Below are 19,108 nucleotides of genomic sequence, written 5' to 3'. Positions count from 1 at the left end.
AGATGCATGGCATTCCACAAGGGTGGGCAAGGGCGACCGGGTATAAATCTAGCACCCCCTGCACCTGGTGTGTGTGACACCTTTGATTTAGAATGAATTACACACAACCTGTACATGTGTAAACTACACACTCCTCCATATAAATTTACACACTGCCTGTGAATGGAAAAGAAGGCCCACTTCACTCTTTGGCTCTTTAACGCCCACGCGCACACGTCTGCTACGTCCACTCTCCCCCCCCTGCCTTTCCCCCTTTTTGTTAAATCTAATTCCTCTGGATGTTCTCAGTCTCATCCATCATGGTCTGATGCTGGCTGGGGGAGATCCTGAGGACCGCGGGGTTAAAGGGGAAGAAAAGGGACACTTCACCATGCAGGAATCACTGTATATATATATATATATCTATATAAACCATGAGAAAGCTGAAGAGGCCTCATGCAGTCTTGAGAACATGTGTGGCTTCCGCATCACAAACTTCCCATCCCTTTCCCAGAGATAATTAGACAATAAAAAAAAGCAAATCCAACATTTCCCTTTCATTTTTTTCTGTGCATGTTTTGAACATGACATGCAAATTCCACCCAAATGCTTTTAACATCTTAGATCAAGATGCAAAGACCGCCCCCCATCCCCTTGATAAGTGCAGGACTTGACCTCATCGGGGGGGTCATTCTAAACACAGGTCTGCTCTTTAGATCTTACAAGGCCTGACTGGATCTGGCCCGCTGTTGATCCCTCTCAGGGCTGCACGCCACAAGCAATTTCCTCCTGTGGATGACACCTAAATAAAATATTTATTGGGCTACTCGGAGTCTTTATGTGCAGCGTCCCTCCCACACACACTCCCTGTCCATCCATCCATCTGTGGATCGGTGGAATGGCTCTCATGAACTCCATCTTTGTGAGGAATTTGCTCAGCTGCGTATTAGATTTTCAGGAATCCGCAAGGGCAACGACACGTCAGGCAGCTGCGTCTGGGGGGGGGGGGGGGGGGGCACGCCACGTACGTATTTGTGTGATCACTTGCTCTGTAGAAGCCACCACACAGTTACTGCATGCCCCCCCCCAATGCCTGGAGCTCATTAATCAAATATTCAAAAAATCCACTGTAAATACATGAACACAGACAACCCCTCAGATCGCTGTGTGCCCCCCAGCACAAATGCGCTTTCATGTTCTGGACAACAATCCCCCAAAATGTCAAATTCCCTCCACACCCCCTTTCCTGCCCATTCCATCTCCCAGAGTTGGGGAATGTCTGCGTTCCGTCCACACAGCAGGTTGGCAGTGAACAAAAAAAAAGAAAAGAAAGGACATGAACACAGATCAGAAAGCGGCTCTAAATGATGCCTTTATGTGTTTTGCCTTTGGTTCTCCATGGTGGACCAGAGAACACATGAGGGACTCTTCTCGTCCACCACCCTTGGCCCATACATTCTCACCCTTGCCCCCCGGGTCCATCATTGAAGGGACAGCTCCCTCCTTTAAAAAGCAAGGCCCATCATAATACAAGAATTTGCATTGTAGGAGAAAACAGTCCGGCATAGCTCAAACTAAAGGGGAAACACAGATTATCCATGGCAACAGAGCTTTGCACACAAGGATATTTCCTTTTCCTCCAGAGGAACAATCCCCTCCAGTGTCACTGGGTCACAGCCCCCCCCCCCCCCCCCCAGTCCCTGGTTAATGGGTTGGAGAGGTGGTTAGCACGTACGATTAGTTTTAATCTACATTTGACTGGGTGAGAAAGACACTGAATACATTTCAACACACCGCTGAAGTTCCGATCTAACACTTATCCAATCCAAACCCAACTTATTTTTTTCAAGAAAGGCGCAGACCATTTATGAAAGGAAAATATTTTCATTTAATTCAATATTTGTTTTTAGGGTGGGGTGTGTGGCGGTGTTAAAAGCACCTTACAATATACAGACACATTTCATAAGTTAATCTACGCATACAAAAAAAGTATTGCAATACATGAAGATCCAGAATACTTCTGCTTAGGTGATACACCAAAAGTGCATGACCAGAGTTTGCAGCCTGTCCTGTGGTGAACTTCACTTCACAACATTTAGTTAATTAAAAACCCAGCAACAGGTCATTTAATGAAAATGAATGACAAAAAAAAAGGGGAGGAAATATTGTAGGAATCATGAAATGTTAGAAAACCGCTAAAAGTATCAACTATAACAAAACATATTGATCTGTACTATTACTAGTTAGTCTCTCTGAAATCCTTATGGTTACGCTACAAATAAATTAAAGTGCGCTACATGTTGAAAGTCCATGGATCAGACCGGAGTGTTTGACTTCAGCTGCTGCGTGTTTACAATTCTGTTATGAAGCATCGTTTATTACAGATGGAGCTAACCAACGTCGGACAAACCGCCGTCCCTTTGGAGACTCTCCCGTCAACATGGTCACAGCGACGCACAACTCCGCTGAGATTATTGCTACTCAGATGTTATTGCTCACAGAATGAAACGCCATGGATGCCTTTACTTTGGTGAAGGCACCTCTTCTGCCACACTACTATGAAGTGGGCTGACAGTGATTTAATCCAGAGCAACCACCGCTCTGCGGATTCGTGGACCTCTGCAGCATGTTTGATGTCGGAGTGCTGATTTGGGAAATCGGAATCATCACTAAAACCCCTTGATGCAACATGCAAGAGAATTCCAAAAACAAATCTGCCAAAATCTGGTGATCTTGATAAAGTCACGACACAAGACCATAAAACGACAGATAATGATGCAACGTGAATCCTGTTCCCACATATGTTCCTCTTCTCTGGGTCAAGTAAAATACAAATGCTATTAAATTAAGCAGAGCACCAAAAACAACGTGAATGTTCCTAAAGCTCTCATCACGAGGCTTCGGAACACGGCTCTAACGACTTAATAACATTGGCAAAGCCTTCCGGCACATACAAACCGAATGACTGCAGTTTTAAAAAGTTCTTTAACCTTTAGTGTCACACGGATTCAGACGTGAGGCGATGGAAACCAAAGAGTTTGAGTCATTGAAACAGGACGTTCCGCGTCGGCGCTCTGCGTTGTCAGAGCAACACAAAGTCCCCGGCGGTAGTAACCGTCTTCCGCGGATCACGGATGAAAGGCCACTCTCTCTTCTCGGGGGTCACGAAGGTCGACAGGTCGTAATCTCTGCCGCGACCTTGGATGAAAGTGAACGCCGGGTACTTCTCCTTCGCCGACGGCTGCAGCAACTGGAACGCCAAGAGATCAGCGGTTGAGATTTTGCATTTTAATACTGCTTCTACACTGTATTCAAAGAATGAATGGATGAGAGAGGTTTCACACATCAACCCAACAGAACATCTGCCCCCGAGAAAGAACAAACTCGGGCTGAATCATGGCTAAATGGTGCCATCTAGTGGTCAGCTTTTATTACGCTAAATTTATTTTCAAGACTCAAAACCGATGTAGAATACTACGACCACTACTACTAGTGATAATAACATGACAACGGAGGAGAAGACAAAGAGTTGAGCATCAGCAGCGGTGAAGAACCTTTAAGGCAGGACTGCTCGGTACCTTAGACACCTCTCGTCTGATTCGCTCATAGTCTTGAACACTTCTAGAGTAGAACCCGATGGTGCAGCTCGGGTCCATCTTGCTGAAAGGCATCTTCTTTGGCGAGGGACAGTGATATGACTAGACAAAAAAAGTCACAAAATGTACCAGAAAATATTCATCAAACTGCGTGGCAGCGCCGACAGCGAGTAAGACGCATTCTGCATCACGCGATGAATGAAATCCCATTTATCTGCAGCCACAGCAGCCATTAATTTACAACCCCGTTGTCCGTGGTCGTATTGTGTTCCCCTGCATGCAAAAGCATAAAACAAAGTTGCGATACACGGCTGTGTGCCGGTTTTTATATATGGCTCCTAAATATTCAGGTTCATAATACCCAATTCCAGTATTTGCAGTATTTCTCTTAAGTGGCAGCTTCACACATCTGAGCAGCAAATAAATCAGCAGATGGAGACTTTAGCAATTGGTCTGGGGGGCTGCTTCAAGATTCATACTCTTAAGTACTAACAGAAACTATTAAATTCACATTACCGGAGCTCCAGTCTGTAATTTCACATTACCTGGAGAGGGAAATCGCTGGCGCTGACATCCACAAAGGACTGACAGTAATGAGGGTCCATGTAAATCAAGCTGTCATCTGCAAGGACAAAACAAAAGACAAGTTATTCAAAAACATCAGATTATTATAAAAACGTGCTTATCTCCAATTTCTATGCAGAGTGGCTCAAAGTCATCCGCTCGGTCTCCCGTTGGGCGTGTGTGCGTCAAGCTATGCCTCCCAGAAGGTTGCCGTTTATTAATAACCACCGCGGTGGATTCAATTTTTTACACCCATCAAGGAAAAAAAAAAAAGCTAAGAAAAAAAGGAGATTGTCATTTAATTTTTGTGCGGGGGAATTACTTTTACAAACACGCAATTATGTCGGAGCATTTGCATTTGATGAACGCCGCGGCGAGCGGCGCCTTGGCAGGGAGAATGTATTGCTTGTCATTTAGACATCGTCCACCACTGTATTTCAAATTGGTAAAATGTAAATGCGTAAATATTGACTGGCAAGATGTACAACTGAAGGTTCCTCCCGGCTCCTGAAGGTGATGAAGAGCGGTTCACTTTGGAGCCTGCATGAAATTTAATGCATGCCTCCTATGGAAATCAATTACAGCTCACAACTTGGGAGGTTTACTTGTGATAAATGGGCGAGGCTTTGATGGGTCAGAGAGAATAAAGTAAGCCCTGCTTCACTCCCCCCCCCCCCACGGTGCAAACAGGAATACATTAAGTCACTTTGTCTCTTCACACAAGAAGGGTATATTATGCAAAATAACCTTATATTCACACCCATCTCTCTCTGTGAGTCTTTCTGTTTTACATTATGCTAACACTAACCTTGAAATCCCACAAAGTAGCAGGCCTGTTTGGGCTTCCCTCCGATGATGCCGAGGCAGTACTCCAGACTCAGAATGCTCTGAATGCAGAGATGAACAGAATACATAGTATTACTGTACCCTCCAGCCAACACCTACTAAAGATCAGTTCCTATTGAGACCCCACCGGTCTTAATGCACCGCTCACCTTTGCAAAGTTAAAATAATCTGGGTTTGTCTTCTCGCCTCCCAGCCTCACAGGGACGAGGATGATGACGGATCGGCCGTCTGTCGGGGTGGAGGCAGATGCTGGCTGGTCATTCTGTGGGGAGGGAGGGGCACCTGACCCCTCAGGTCTTGGGGCTCTGTGGCTATCGATGACATCAGCACTGTACACTATGGAGGATCAATAACACAAAGGTCAGATGTAGGATCTGTGTCTCTGCCAATTCTGCTTTTGTCACACAAGGGGCTTGTGTTCGTGTCACGTGACCTCTGAATAAAACACTCCCTCTCCTCCCTCCAGCTATTTCCTCTTCAGGCTATTAACAAGACAAAGGTAAATGGAAACCCGAGTTACAACGAACACCCCGTCGCCCCTTCCAAGCGGCTCAATATTCTCCCAGCAAGCCGAGAGCTGGTGAGGAAGAAAAGGTCCGTTCAGGCGCGGTGCCCGGGATCCCGCCTCATCCTTCATACCTGTGCAGTCCTGGGAGACGTAAGCAGTTACACCCGCCAAGCCAGGGTCCACCGCTTCCTCGACAGCTTTCCTAAGAGAGAAGCAGGAGGGGGAGGGGAGACGAAAGAGAGAGGAGGGGTTTTAAAGTGTTTATACGCAAAGTTGATCCAAAAACAGACATCGGGCTACGTAGAAGAATATTACTTTCATGCATTAAAGATGAATAGATCTTTACCAGAATGACTTGATGACCTACTTGAGAATGTGTGCCACCACAGCAGGCCCATACCAGTCTCCTGCCTGCCTCCCCATCGTCAGGCCCAAGCGGACCAGCCTGTGGAGGCCCAGCAGATCCGAGGGGCCGTCTCCAAACCAGGATATCAGAGTGCGGTGGTAGATTTCCTTCAGATGTGCATCGGCCTCCTCTGCGGCTCCCTGGGCTCGAACCTGGTGCACGGGTGACGATCTGTCACCGGGGGGTCCGGGGGGACCTTGCAGAGAAGCCTCCAGAGACGCCACCAGGCGCTTGGCCGCGGTGGTCGTCCATGTCTCTGTGTCTAAAGGCTGGAGCGCCAGCGCACCTGACCAGGTCCAGTCTGTGGAGGAATAAATCGTGTATGATAGCAATATAAAATACAGAAATATAAATGCCATTAAACATGATTATTGTCACTGCATCCGAGTTTAAATAATAACAGAAAACACTTAAAGCATTTCGCTTAAGCAGCGCCTTAGCCGCGGGAATAGTGTAGGAGCTGAAGGCGGAGAGAAAGGGCGTGGCCCAGGCTATAAAATAAGCCAGAGAAGAGTCTAAGGCATTAAAAAAATGACCTCGATTCAAGAGTGAATCAAATTGGAATTGATCAATAAATATATTTAAGTGGCTATTAGTAATTTTATAGAGAAATATTTCATTAGTGACATATTTTAGATTTGACAGAAGAACAAGTTTTAAATATTGTTTTCAAAATGACTGCAGGCCGTCTCATTATGCGGATCCATTAAGTCTGGGACACTCAGGAGACGATAGATCAGACGAATGTGTGAGAAACTCGCTCATTTCAAATGCTTTCAAGTTACTGCAGGAAAGAAAGTTCATGTAAGATGCAGTTTGAAGCGTATTCTAGAAGTATAGTAGGAGGAGTCAGGCAACGGGAACCCTGAAGAGGTCACCGGCTCGCGCTGGACGCCGAACAGAAGGGCCTCGGGTCGTGTCATCACTCTGAACCCTGAAATTGTAAAAACGAAGGACGGGATTTCAAAAACCATTCCCCTCACCTCTGCCCAAGAAGTGAAGCGCGAGTCCCTGTGCTAGCATCATCTGTCCGGCTCTCAGCATGCAGCCCCACCCGCAGTCGGAGGTCAGGGTGGAGCTGGGAAGGGGGGGGAACTCCTCCCTGTAAGTGAGCCAAACTCGGGAGGTGAAATCCTTGCGGAAAGCCTCCACATTCCCCATGACGAAGTCTTCCTCGGAGGACTCGTAGCTGGCTTCCGCCGGGCTTTCCTCATCTGGAAAACGACAACCGGCCCGTGAGTCACCGAGGAATCGTATGCATCCGACAAAGATCACCAATCCATCGGCTCAAGTCAATCATTTATCATTAATCTCAAGATTACGATTAATTCATGAGAATCTCGTGTCTCGCGTCGAGTCAACCGAGTCCGTAGAGGACTTCTCGAGTTTCTCGGGTTGTATCACGTTAAGTTAAACGTAGCTGAAGATAACCGTGTGTATTCACGCCCAACGTACCTTTCACCTTGAAATGGTAACACTTTCCGAGGAGAAGCACCGGGGAGTTTCTACTGAATGAGGTTTTTGGTTTCAGAGCCCAACCTAAGACAAAAAAAAATGCAAAAGTCACGGTTACGCATTAGTTGTGGAATTTACTCTAATATTCTACGACAAGATGTAGTTTTTATTGGCCGGCCGTTATTTTAAAAGCACTGTACAGCAGACATTATGACACATAACTATTTTAAGGGCTGACTCAACAGCAGCAGGCCGTTATCTCATTGTGCAGTCCCTTATCTCTGTTATATTTTATTTACTCAATGCAGCTAACATTGAAATCACGCAAAGCAGAGAGCATATTTACATGGAGACATTAGCATGGACGACTGGGCCGTGCAGGCCTCAAGCCAATTACTTACTGTACTTTACGTTGTTCCACACCGACGACAACTTTGTCTTCAATTTTTCCACCTCGTCGCTCCCTTTATTCTCCATTTGGACCAGAATAAGATGGAACCCATTCCCCCCACACGGCCTGTGAGCAGTGAACGCCACACAGCGGGCAGTGAACGCCTCACAGCGGGCAGTGAACGCCTCACAGCGGGCAGTGAACGCCTCACAGCGCTCAACTAGCTGAACTTGAACATGTCCACAGAGACCAGGGAGGTTTTTTTTTTTTTTTTTTTTTTACCTTTTGTGCTTCCTCGTTGCGCGTTTTTCCTTCCACGCTTCCGTACAGAAGTTAAAACGTCACATCGTGCCGCGCAGGAAACGTTCCACGCAGGCTCCTGGGTGGGCCGTGGGGCTAGCTATTAGTAGCTAAACAACTTCGACACGCTGAGCTCTGGCAGCCCAGCGCTTGCATGGCGGAAGTGGGAGAACCAAGTCACGTGATCGCTGCGTTTCCGCCGGAGGAAGAGGAGGGTCTTCAGAACAGTGAAATCTATTATTAGACTAGTTCTAATAATAATAATAATAATAATAATAATAAAAAACTGCTTCTTCTACTTCTTCTTCTCTGGAAAAGACGTTGAAATTAAAATGATGATAAAGTCATAAACCTGGAGATGCATAAAATGAGGAACACCAATGAATTAAATAAAAATAAACGTGAAAGTATAATACTGTATATTCTACCTACCCCCCCCCAAAAAAAAAAAAAAAAATTAAAAAAAATTAATAACAACATGTAATAAAACTGACATTAATCCAACCACTAAAAACATTTAAATATACTCTCTGTTAATCTTTAATCACAACGCGCAGACGTTTTTCAACGGGGCGTGTTCTGCTGCACAGAACCGCCGTCATTACGGTAAAGATCCGTTCTCCGGTTTTCCCGTTTTCCCGTTTTCCCCGTGGACGCGGTGAGCCAGTGGGAAGCGGCGTCTTTTCTACCAGCCTGCCTGTCTGGGAATTTCTCTTTACGCACATCAGCGGCCGCTGCCATGGCTGAACGCCGCGCCTTCGCGCAGAAGATCAGCAGGTAAACATCTAAGACGCCCCCGTTGAAAGCGCCGAGGATTGAAATGGTTTTTTATTTTACGCGTCGCTCCCGTCCCTTTGCCCGGGGGAGCCCTGCTGAAGGAGGCCCAGCCGGCCGACCTAGCCGCTCGCTAGCCGGATCGGCAGAGATGCTCAGACCCGCCCGGGCGGACGGACCCACGGCTCGCCGCGGCGGTCGCTTCCCACCCGGATACTGAACGAATGAGGGCGTTATTACATCATTATTACAAAAGTTGCATTCTGCACCGAAACGAGTTTACTGCTCATTTGAAAGGCTTTTATTTTCAGCGGTTAGCTTGTCATCTCGCCCCGCAGCAGCTAACGAGCGGCGGCTAGGATACAGCGGCGCTGTTGTTGGAGATGTGACCCAACTTATTGATTAACGATCCGTTGGCAGGACGCGGAAGATGATTGTAAAACGGCGACTGGGAATAAAAAGTTCTCCCGGCGGACGTCACGGAGAGACATTATGACGTTTCTCCGCCTCTCAGACAGATCAAAGTAATCTCTTTAACAAAGGGCTTTGTGCTAGCTGTCAAATGGCACCATCCCAGGCGATGGATCGATAGATGGATGTTTTAATCACTATTTTATTTCTCAACCAAGTAATTATTTTAGGTACCGAGCAAAGGCTCTTAGTTGCTCCATTCCCCTCTTTTATAATGTTTGACTTCTAAACTGAATTGAATAAAATTTGACATTTATTTATTATTTTTTTGCAAAAGGAGCAATCATTAAAAAAGCCCTTGCATATGTTCATCAATGTTTTTCTTGACCCATTTATTTTTCTTATATCCATTAATTCTAGGATGCACGATCTAGAAAACGTACGGATGAACCTGAACGCCAGCTTTATCGTAGAATGTGCAGGACAACCTGCAAAATGCCCGATAAAGACAAGGCAACCGTGTTCTGCTCTAGTTTGAACGTAAAACATCGTCTTCGTGTGGGGCGCGTTTGTTGTTTGGTGATGCAACAGATCACTTAATGTTCTGCAAGCCGCAGGGATTTTGTAACCACTTTATGATTTAGGCAGACAGCAGGCCAGTGAAACGGCCCTCAGGCTTGAGTTATTTAGCAGTTCAGCGATTCTGCCATTCTCCAGTAGTGACAGCATTTGACTGCAGAGGCCACTGCGTCTCCATCTTGCTCTCTTAAACTGGGAAATGTGACGGGCAGTCTCCCGCTTCAGGATCGTCTGCAAGGAGAAACGTTGTATTACTCGCTGTCTCCAAATGTTGCTCCAGCATTTCCTCTTCCCTGTGAGCTTCACGCTTTTATTGCGATGACAAGTCGGCTTTGTGGATCATCACTCGGGCTTCTAGTAACCCACCCGTTTCTCCTCCATGTGCAGGACCGTGGCGGCAGAAGTCAGGAAGCAGATCGCTGGCCAGTATGGGGGCTCCCCGCAACTCTTCAAAAACCTCAACATTGGTACTGCAACGAGTAACACGGTGAGGGGTTATTGAAAAACGCGTTAAACCATGAATGTTGTGGACATTTGGATCCGTTCGGATGCAACCTCGGGCCGTTTGGATGGTGGCATAGCTGTTGTTTACGCCGCTCTGCGGTGTAACGAATGACTGAGGCCAGACGGCGTGTTCGTTATAGAGGGAGTGCCGACTGACCATCGGCAGCCCTGAGCCAGAACACTCTTCCCCTCCCCCCCCCTTAGTTAGGCTTCAGTTGGTCTTTAATTAAACTGTGCAAAGTATTTGTGTTTAAACTGTGGAGAGAGAGAGAGGGAGGAGGGGGGGGGGACAGACACACAGACACATTTCATACACCAGCTGACAGATTTGTGTGACGTGTGTGTCTCTTTAGAGGAGAGAGAGAGATAGAATTGGGAAACGAGTGACAATCTAAACATCGTTTTGCTGCAAATCAAAAGGAGCAAGAAGACATTCATGCAGCCCAGTGCTTCTGGTGTTTTCTGTTAAGCGCCCCCCCCCCTCCCCCCATTTCAAATTTTTTTCTCCTTCTCTTTCCTGGTCATCTGCCTCCAGGTTCCCCTCACCGAGGCGGTGGAGCCGGTGGATTTTGAGGAGTACCTCCTCACTCACCCCCCCATCGTTGAGTCGGGTCCCCTGAGAGATCTGATCGAGTTTCCTCCAGATGACATCGAGGTCGTCTACACGCCCAGGGAGTGTCGCACCGTCGCGCAGGCCGTCCCGGAGGAAGGGTGAGGCTGCCGCGTGGTTAAATACTGTGGCGCGGTCTCACGTCGGCGTACGGCGACAAAGGGAGAATGCAGCCAGTGTTTAGAGACAGAATTACTCCTGAAAGTCTACGAGCCTTCGTGGGAAAACTGTTGTTGGTCAGAAGCGGTGCAGAAGCACAAGCATCACTCTGCGATGCACCATGAAGAGTTAACGACATCCTCGTCTCTGCAGGGACACCGACACGCACGTCAGAGACTGCGTCAGGTCCTACACGGAAGACTGGGCCGTCGTCAACAGAAAGTGAGGCTCCCCCTCTAGCGCAGCTCTTGGCACCAGATGGCCCGTGTTGACCTTTAATACACGAGATGGCTTGAAAAGTCTTTACTGAGTACTTGTTATCCGTCAGATACCACAAACTCGGAACAGGCTTCAACCCCAACGCTCTGGATAAGCAGAAGGAGCGCCAGAAAGGCCTGCCCAAGCAGGTGTTCGAGGCCGACGAGATGCCAGAGAGCAGCGCCTACCAGGACGACCAGGTAGGTTATTATTGTTAAAGAAAGATGTTCGGACACACATGTTGTGCCTCTGAGACGCATTTCGTTGGACGTGTCCCGTAGGACGATCTGAAACGGCGGTCGATGTCCATAGACGACACCCCACGCGGCAGCTGGGCCTGCAGCATCTTTGATTTGAAGAACTCGCTTCCCGACGCCCTCCTCCCTCACCTGTTGGACCGCGCCCCGAATGAGGAGATCGACAGACACAATGAAGACCAACGCAAGGCCAACCGCCACCGTGAACTTTTTGCTCTGCACCCCGCCCTTGATGAGGTAGGTTAACGGCTACATTTGCATGTAATGTTTTTCAGCGTGACACACACGCGTTATTTCTGTGTGATCCTACGCATGTATTTGCAGGAGGAGCCCATTGAGCGCCACTGCGTGCCTGAAGTACCTAAAGAACATTTTGGTCAAAGGCTACTCGTAAAGTGCTTGTCCTTGAAGTAAGTGGTGGCGAGTCCTCCCCCCCCCCCCCCCCCCACCAGAAAAAAGCCTTTTCGCTCTTTTATTTAGCGGCTCCTTTCTGCTGACCCATTCCCTTTTCTCTCCCCGTGAAGGTTCGAGATCGAGATCGAACCCATATTTGCTAGTTTGGCCTTATATGATGTCAAGGAAAAGAAAAAGGTAAGCTGTTATGCTTTACCTCGTCAGCCTTGAGTTACTGGGTCACTCCTGCAAACCATTAAAGTTGTTGGTAGGCCAAAATAGTTTTGATGAGTGGACTATAAAACGTTTTGTGGTGACCCTGTTTTGTTTGTAGGAAGTTAAATCATGTATCTATCTGTAGACCATCCAGCTTCCCTTGAATTGTCAAACACTAGAGGGGAGCAGTTGCCAAGTTAAGTAGGAATAAGTACACGTGAGCTGCATCATGCCAAAAGTCATTTATCTCCTCATGTTGGCGTGTTCGTCATCACGAGCAAGACGTCGGGTCGCAGTAACGAGGAGAATTCTTAGATGCTAATTGTTGCCGTGCCGTGACCATGCTATGTTTGTGTTCCTTTCCTGCGTCCCTCAGATATCGGAGAACTTTTTTTTCGACCTCAACTCCGAACAGACGAAGGCGATGCTGCGTCCGCACATCCAGACAGCGGCCATCTCCACGCTGGCGCGCTCGGCCATCTTCTCCATCACCTATCCTTCCCAGGATGTCTTCCTTGTCATCAAGGTCAGACAGTTCCAAATTCTTTCTTTTTATTTTTTTTAGCCATTATAAATATGTGGGCTGGATGTGCCATTTAAATGTAGTATTTTTACAGTCAAACTTTAATCAAATTGTATTGCTTTATATCGATTATGATGGAATCCACTTCTTCCCTAGCTGGAAAAGGTGCTGCAGCAAGGAGATATTGGGGAGTGTGCCGAGCCCTACATGGTCTTCAAAGAGTCCGATGCTGCCAAGGTATGATCCTCAATCCCATGTTGGGCATCCAAGGTCACTTTTGATCCGTTCTGTTCAGTTTTAAAACCTGTTTCATCATCATCGTGTAAACGTTGCATAATCATGAATAAGTCGGTGAATAAAAACAAAACAAAAAGCTTTACTATAATCAATGAGCTGTTTTATTTTGCTGTAGAACAAAGAGAAGCTGGAGAAGCTTCGCAGCCAATCGGAGCAGTTCTGCCAGCGTCTCGGTCGCTACCGCATGCCGTTCGCCTGGACCGCCATCCACCTGATGAACATCGTGAACAGCGCCGGCAGCCTTGAGAGGGATACGGAGCTGGAGATGAGTCTCTCAGGTCTGACATCGCCGTCTAATTTAATTTACCTGTCGGCATACGTTACTTGGTGGAGAACGAAGGCGGCGGTCTAGGATTCAGTCCAATCACAGCCAGTGATGCATCTATGCCTCCGGTCACGTATGAGGCTCGTGGTCACGTCGTTCCATCGTACCCTGTTGCTCGGAGTAGAAATTTGGGATCGTTGTAATATTCCCAGAAGGGAAAAAAACAAAAAGCTTTTGTTTGTTTCTTCTGTGTTTAGAGAGAAAAGGCTCGTGGTCAGAACGCAGAAACTCAAGCATAATGGGACGGCGTTCCCTGGAGAGGACCGCCAGCGGAGATGAATCATGCAGTCTGACGGGCTTCAGACCTGCAACACTGACCATCACCAATTTCTTCAAACAGGTCACAAAATACACACTAGTCTGATCTATATATATATATATATTTTTTATGCACATCTTTCTATACGAGAGCAAAAGGAACTTGTGGTACACATTGCATGTGTTTTAGGAGGGGGACAGACTCAGCGATGAGGACTTGTACAAGTTCCTAGCCGACATGAGAAGGCCCTCTTCGGTGCTGAGGAGACTCAGACCCATCACAGGTACAAACACGGGCCCTCCCTTCATGTTCTTGTGATGCTCATCTGTAACCTGCGTGACAACTTGCCCTCCCTTCACACTCACTCCTTCTCATCCCGTCTGCCACTTCACACTGCAGCCCAGTTGAAGTTGGACATTTCTCCAGCTCCAGAGAACCCCCACTACTGCTTGACCCCTGACCTTCTGCAGGTCAAGCCTTACCCAGACAGCAGGGTACGCCCCACGAGGGAGATCCTGGAGTTCCCCGCCAGGGACGTCTATGTGCCAAACACCACATACAGGTACAGAACATATGTCGGTTTGCCAAACTACAAGCCCTTCCTGTATCAGAGGCCCCTTCTTGTGGCCTAACGATGAAGTGGCGTCTCTTGTTTTTGTTTCATTCTTTTGTATTTGCATGGTTGAGGTTGAGGTTGTGTCCCGCCCAGACTTTTATGACGGATACTTTTAGAATTTATCATCAGGAAAACAGACCGTGTGGGGGGGGGGGGGGGGGGGGAAGCAGTTTGGGTGGCATATGCTTTCACGGGCCAGAGGCAAACACGAAGTTTGAATAATCTTGCAATAAGCGGTTGATGACAACCTCAAGTCGGCGCCTGAAGGCAGCCTGTGATGTTTGAAACCGGGTCATGTTTGCTTCCTGTCTGCCATTCCGTCTGAACGAGTACCATTTTAGTGAAGGTCAGTTGCAGTTCTTCTTTGATTTTCTTTTTTTTTTTTTTATCTGTCAGCACTTTTTCTAAAGTAAACGTCAGATACGCTCCATGAGGTCATAGAGCCTAAAGTTTATCATGAAACCCTGTTTTTATAAAATACAAATAGGATGCAGGACTTGAGCTTGAACTAAATCTTTGCTAAATGTACATTTTGAGCTGCAGATACATGTTAGTACATGCCTTAGTTTTATCTTGCAGCCTGTTATGGTAATGATGCGACTGGGACGTACCAGCTGATGGGGCGCTACGTTGCGTTTTTCATCGTGTTAACATCAAGCAGACGTCCCTCTAACTGAGGTGGCTCTGCCTCATTGGTCGACCGTTTCCTCTGCTGTGGAGGATAGCTTAAGCTCACTTTAAGCACTTTACCATAACAAGCTCCCCGTGGCTACGCAAATCCAACCAGGATAAAGCTTAACAAAGAGCAGCCAGTTGCTGGTTTGACCCCCTCCTGAGCGTCCATGCTGGTCAGAGGGAAAACAAGCTGGGCCGTCTTTTTAAGGCTATTGGATCTGTCCACACCATCCACATCTTATCATTTGGGAATTATTTTATGTGGGATCCCCTGTTGAGGTGTGTTCTTTGGTTCAAAACGATAGAGAAAATTCACACAAAAGAAAAATGCTGAAACTTTGTTTTCAGAAAGTAGATTTTTATTTGGTCATCATAAATACGGTTTGTTAGAGTACATGGATACTTGTTAGTACGAGGCGCATTTAAATGAAAGCTAGTTCAGTTCTAATAAGTCAATATGACTCAACAACAGGCAATACAGGAAGCTTGTGCTTTTCTAACAGCGCCAGTCATATAATGGCACAGACATATTTTAAATACTAATCCAAAGTTAAAAACAAACAAGTAATACATACAAATGGAAAAAAAAAAACTCGCCTTTGTTCTACCAAAGCTTTAAATCTACACTTTTTTTTGTAGTGTGCCATGGATTTATATATATGTGGACATGTGGGAGATGTGATGCGGTGTTTCTCTCAAGCTTACATCATTTGCATGCTAAATGCAGAAACCATTTGGTGCCTGCAGCCCCTGGGAACATGCAACAGGTTCATATCACATAGCTGACAATTCATTTTAAGTAGTTAGCATAGCTGTCAGATACATTTAAAGCACATGTGCTTTTTCTATCTGACACAGTTTTCTAGGCTGCATCGATTCATTGCTGATGTGGATCAATATGTCCATTTTGCATGTGAGTGTGGACATTACATTTCAGCTCTACTATGCCTTCTGGATGAGGCCCAATAGGTTAATGACCCGTGTGGCACAGTTGCATCACTGCGTCTATCTGGCCAACACGCTCTGCTTGGCAGACCTTTATCCTGTTATCTGTCTGTTAACGTCAGTCTACAAAAAATCTGTCATGAACCAATCAGATAAAATTAGCCTTTGAAGTTAGAATTGAGTGTTTCAGACATATGCAATGCCCGTGTTACCTCGCTTTTCCCTTCTGTGGAGCATTTTGACTGAGCATAGTGAACACGTCGAGGGCCTCAGCTGAGGTTCTCGGCTGCACGGACCGGTCGTACGGTGATCTTGGTCGTCTTAAGGTAATATGAGGACCCTGTGCCAGGCTTCCACAGAATCCCCCTCCTTCTTACGGAACGTCCTTTTGCCCTCAGCCACAAATGTCGTCCATTAAGGGTTGTCTCTCCACAGGCATTGAACCACCAACCACCTGCCAAATAGTCAGGACAGGAAATACGAGATTTATAAGCAAAATGTTGACGTCCGTCTTAACAAAAGGACAACACAACCCATGTGTTGGTGCCAAAATATGTAATATGCTTCTCATAAATCATTTACTGCACCGGTGTGATTGTGGGGACAGTTGACGTGGCTGTTGTTATCTCTGTCTTTTGTTGAGAATCTCCTGGTGGTGCTGTTGGCCATGGCATCTGGCAGGTTACCAGAGAAATGGCTGACGTGGAGGGTGTAGTCTCTGGAGGGACCCTCCAGCGTGAAGCGGTACTCGACCCAGTGCTTCTCCTCCTTCCAGTCCTTCAAATCAATACGCAGGACGTAAACTCCCTGCTGTGTGAAGCTGTGGATCTTCTTTAAGCCCAACCAGAAGTTCTCTGGAAAAAAACAAAAATAAAAAAACACAGCCCAGTTTGTGCCTTTTTTGCTTTATATTTTGCATAAACAATAAAAATAAAATGTTATAATCTTTCAGCCCCCCCCCCCCTCGCCCGTGTCGATCATATCTCTCACATATCTTTTAATTCAGTCATTCAAGATATCAGATTCTAATTATTCTCCAGTAGGATGAGAGACTGGATTTGCTGCACGGAACTGAGAAGTAGAATCATTCAGGGGTTGGTTTTGAAATAAATTGGTGACTAAAATTCATGCCTGCAGGGATTATTCTAAATAAAATAGAAGTCTTAGTGGTATCTTATTTTGGCATAATTGGAGTAAAACTCACTTTGAAGGTCTCCAAAGCCTCTCTCATAGGCGTTCCATGTCTGGTCAAAGTCCACGGAACCATCGATCCTGCGTTGGATGACCGTTGAAACCCCGTCTGTTGAAGAAGTAGAAACATATTTCAAGTGTCTCTTGTGCTAGCCAGGCAAAGTACTGTAACGATGCAAATGTTGACTTGCATGAAACAAGTCAATCTTACCTCGGAAATTTGTTTGGTTACTAATTTTGCATGTACATACGACACAAATTCATGAAAAGTGCCTTACTCCCAAACCCATTCTCAGAAAATTGCACAAATGGCAGCAGATGAATTTTTAGTACATGTTGGATGCTACTCTTGAAACATTTTTTTTTAGAGTCTCACATAGGACTGCTATAATCACACCCACCTGAACCCATTTCACAGTAAACATTGAAAGGCTCTGATTGGTTTGGCTTAATAACGTAGATGCCACTGTTTGCCTCTCCTTTGTTAATCAGCTCACTGCAGTCCGTGGGGAAGTCTGAAACGACAAGGAAGAAAACGAAATAAAGCATGCGCCCCAATTTCCTCAGACATATTTTGAACACCCGATTTGACACAATACTACCATTCGTCTCCATGCCAGTTGAGTTTTCTGTCAGATATTCAAACATATCAGGAACTGAAGGGTCTGAGTCCACTGGCTTGTCGACTGTATCTTGAAATCCGTCATAGTTTATCTGAAAGAAAGCACAAGTTAATCTGCAATACCAAATTATGGTCACATTGCACTCCAGTCAAAATCAGAATATGCACAAGTAGAGCAGAAACATTAAACCAATGTCTATTCTTACAGATAGCAGCTTGGCCTTTAGAGATGAATGAAATCAAACCTCCTCTTTGAACAGTTGCATACCTTTTCCTCCAGAGTCTTAATTTTCGTTTTCTGGTTGTCGAGCTGATCGTGTTGCTCCCTCACAGCTTTCAGCAGATCAGAGATTGTTTTCTCTTGAGATTCAATCACCTCCTGATAATGCCAGTAAAAAGTTTTGTTTTTAATTCTCCTAATTATTATATTTCAGTTTCATGACTCACCTAATTTAAAAGAAAAAATATATACATGCAGGTTTATAATTAACAAAATGTAATCTGTTATGAAGACAGAAATCGCACAAATCGTGCGGCTTTGTCCCACATAAACAAACACAACAGATTGATTTAGGAGTAGTGCATCTATTGAGGATAAATATTACCACATACGCTTATCTTGGGACCTTTGCCCTTCTGAGCGATGTCCAGCTATAATTTAGAGGCGGCGCTATTTAGAATAATTAATTAAATGCGCTTCCTTGAACTTTTTTCACTTCTTGTTTGCTTGCTTATTCCTTGCTTGATGTGCACACATTAGGCTTTGTCCGATGCAGTCTTGAGGATTGAGGAATTGCCTACAGCTCCCATTAGCTGCTTACCTTGAGCGTTTGGATTTCACCAAGTTGATCGACCGGCAGCATGCTCTGAGACAGCCCCGTCAGCCTGTGCTCGAGGCTCCCCACCTTGCTCTGCAGCTGCGAACGCTCCTGCACGATGTTGTTGATCTTCGAGTTGATCTCCAGCGAAAGGTTCTTGATCTCCTCGTTGTTGGCCTTCAAGAAATTGGTGGTCTTCTTCAGCTCCTCCTCTTCCTCCTTGATCTCTGACGTGACCACTGAGAGCTGGTAAAAAGAGCGGTCAAAAATGTTCAGCTTCTGGAAGATGTCGTTGATTTGGGCTTTGGTCTTGTGGACGAACTCCCGTAGACTCTGGCCGAGCTGAAGGAGTCCGTTTGCGAGGAGACGCACGTCATCCAGCATGGCGAAGCGAGACTTCACCTCTGTTGGGCTCGGTGCCGTGGCGAGGACCTGGGAGTCAGGAGTTGCATGCTTTTCCTTACCGGAGGATTCCAGAGAGATGTCGACGGCGGAGCTAGCTAGAAGCACCAGCAGGAAAAACGGTGCCATATTGACTTTGTTGCTCAAACGTGGATTGCGAAATATTGTCTACTTCATACTCTGGCTCCTGTTCCTTAGTCTTTCCTCTCCCTCCTGCCTGCAGCCTAGA

The 19,108-nt window shown here is 46.3% G+C and overlaps 3 protein-coding genes across 3 annotated transcripts in view; 1 reads left to right on the top strand and 2 right to left on the bottom strand.

Annotated features, from left to right (window-relative positions):
* Positions 1-1,869: 1,869 nt before the first annotated feature.
* On the bottom strand, positions 1,870-7,831 carry atg4c (autophagy related 4C, cysteine peptidase). Its single transcript, XM_068743352.1, has 10 exons — positions 7,756-7,831; positions 7,355-7,438; positions 6,883-7,113; positions 5,861-6,200; positions 5,625-5,695; positions 5,134-5,321; positions 4,948-5,026; positions 4,121-4,197; positions 3,558-3,677; positions 1,870-3,229 (listed from the first exon to the last, which is right to left on the bottom strand). Exons 1-10 carry the CDS (start codon positions 7,829-7,831, stop codon positions 3,062-3,064), a joined length of 1,434 nt encoding a protein of 477 aa, XP_068599453.1. The 3' UTR covers positions 1,870-3,061.
* A 953-nt stretch (positions 7,832-8,784) lies between these two features.
* Positions 8,785-19,108, top strand: part of dock7 (dedicator of cytokinesis 7) — a 28,427-nt gene continuing 18,103 nt past the window's right edge. Inside the window, exons 1-14 of the mRNA XM_068743323.1 lie at positions 8,785-8,822; positions 10,197-10,296; positions 10,849-11,024; positions 11,236-11,304; positions 11,411-11,540; positions 11,622-11,834; positions 11,922-12,007; positions 12,122-12,188; positions 12,583-12,732; positions 12,886-12,966; positions 13,142-13,304; positions 13,549-13,691; positions 13,800-13,893; positions 14,010-14,172. Of these exons, the coding sequence (XP_068599424.1) occupies positions 8,785-8,822; positions 10,197-10,296; positions 10,849-11,024; positions 11,236-11,304; positions 11,411-11,540; positions 11,622-11,834; positions 11,922-12,007; positions 12,122-12,188; positions 12,583-12,732; positions 12,886-12,966; positions 13,142-13,304; positions 13,549-13,691; positions 13,800-13,893; positions 14,010-14,172 (1,673 nt within the window). The remainder of the gene's footprint in view (positions 8,823-10,196; positions 10,297-10,848; positions 11,025-11,235; positions 11,305-11,410; positions 11,541-11,621; positions 11,835-11,921; positions 12,008-12,121; positions 12,189-12,582; positions 12,733-12,885; positions 12,967-13,141; positions 13,305-13,548; positions 13,692-13,799; positions 13,894-14,009; positions 14,173-19,108) is intronic.
* angptl3 (angiopoietin-like 3) lies at positions 16,116-19,008 on the bottom strand. The gene is made up of 7 exons (XM_068743736.1): positions 18,481-19,008; positions 17,928-18,038; positions 17,640-17,751; positions 17,439-17,552; positions 17,051-17,146; positions 16,434-16,700; positions 16,116-16,300 (listed from the first exon to the last, which is right to left on the bottom strand). The coding sequence occupies exons 1-7, from the start codon at positions 19,006-19,008 to the stop codon at positions 16,116-16,118; spliced, it is 1,413 nt and encodes a 470-aa protein (XP_068599837.1).

This window comes from Brachionichthys hirsutus, chromosome 9 (assembly GCF_040956055.1).
Source record: "Brachionichthys hirsutus isolate HB-005 chromosome 9, CSIRO-AGI_Bhir_v1, whole genome shotgun sequence".
Classification (NCBI taxonomy): Eukaryota; Metazoa; Chordata; class Actinopteri; order Lophiiformes; family Brachionichthyidae; genus Brachionichthys; species Brachionichthys hirsutus.
The sequence above is the reverse complement of the archived record's forward strand: the minus strand, read 5'-3'. Positions and strand labels throughout refer to the sequence as shown.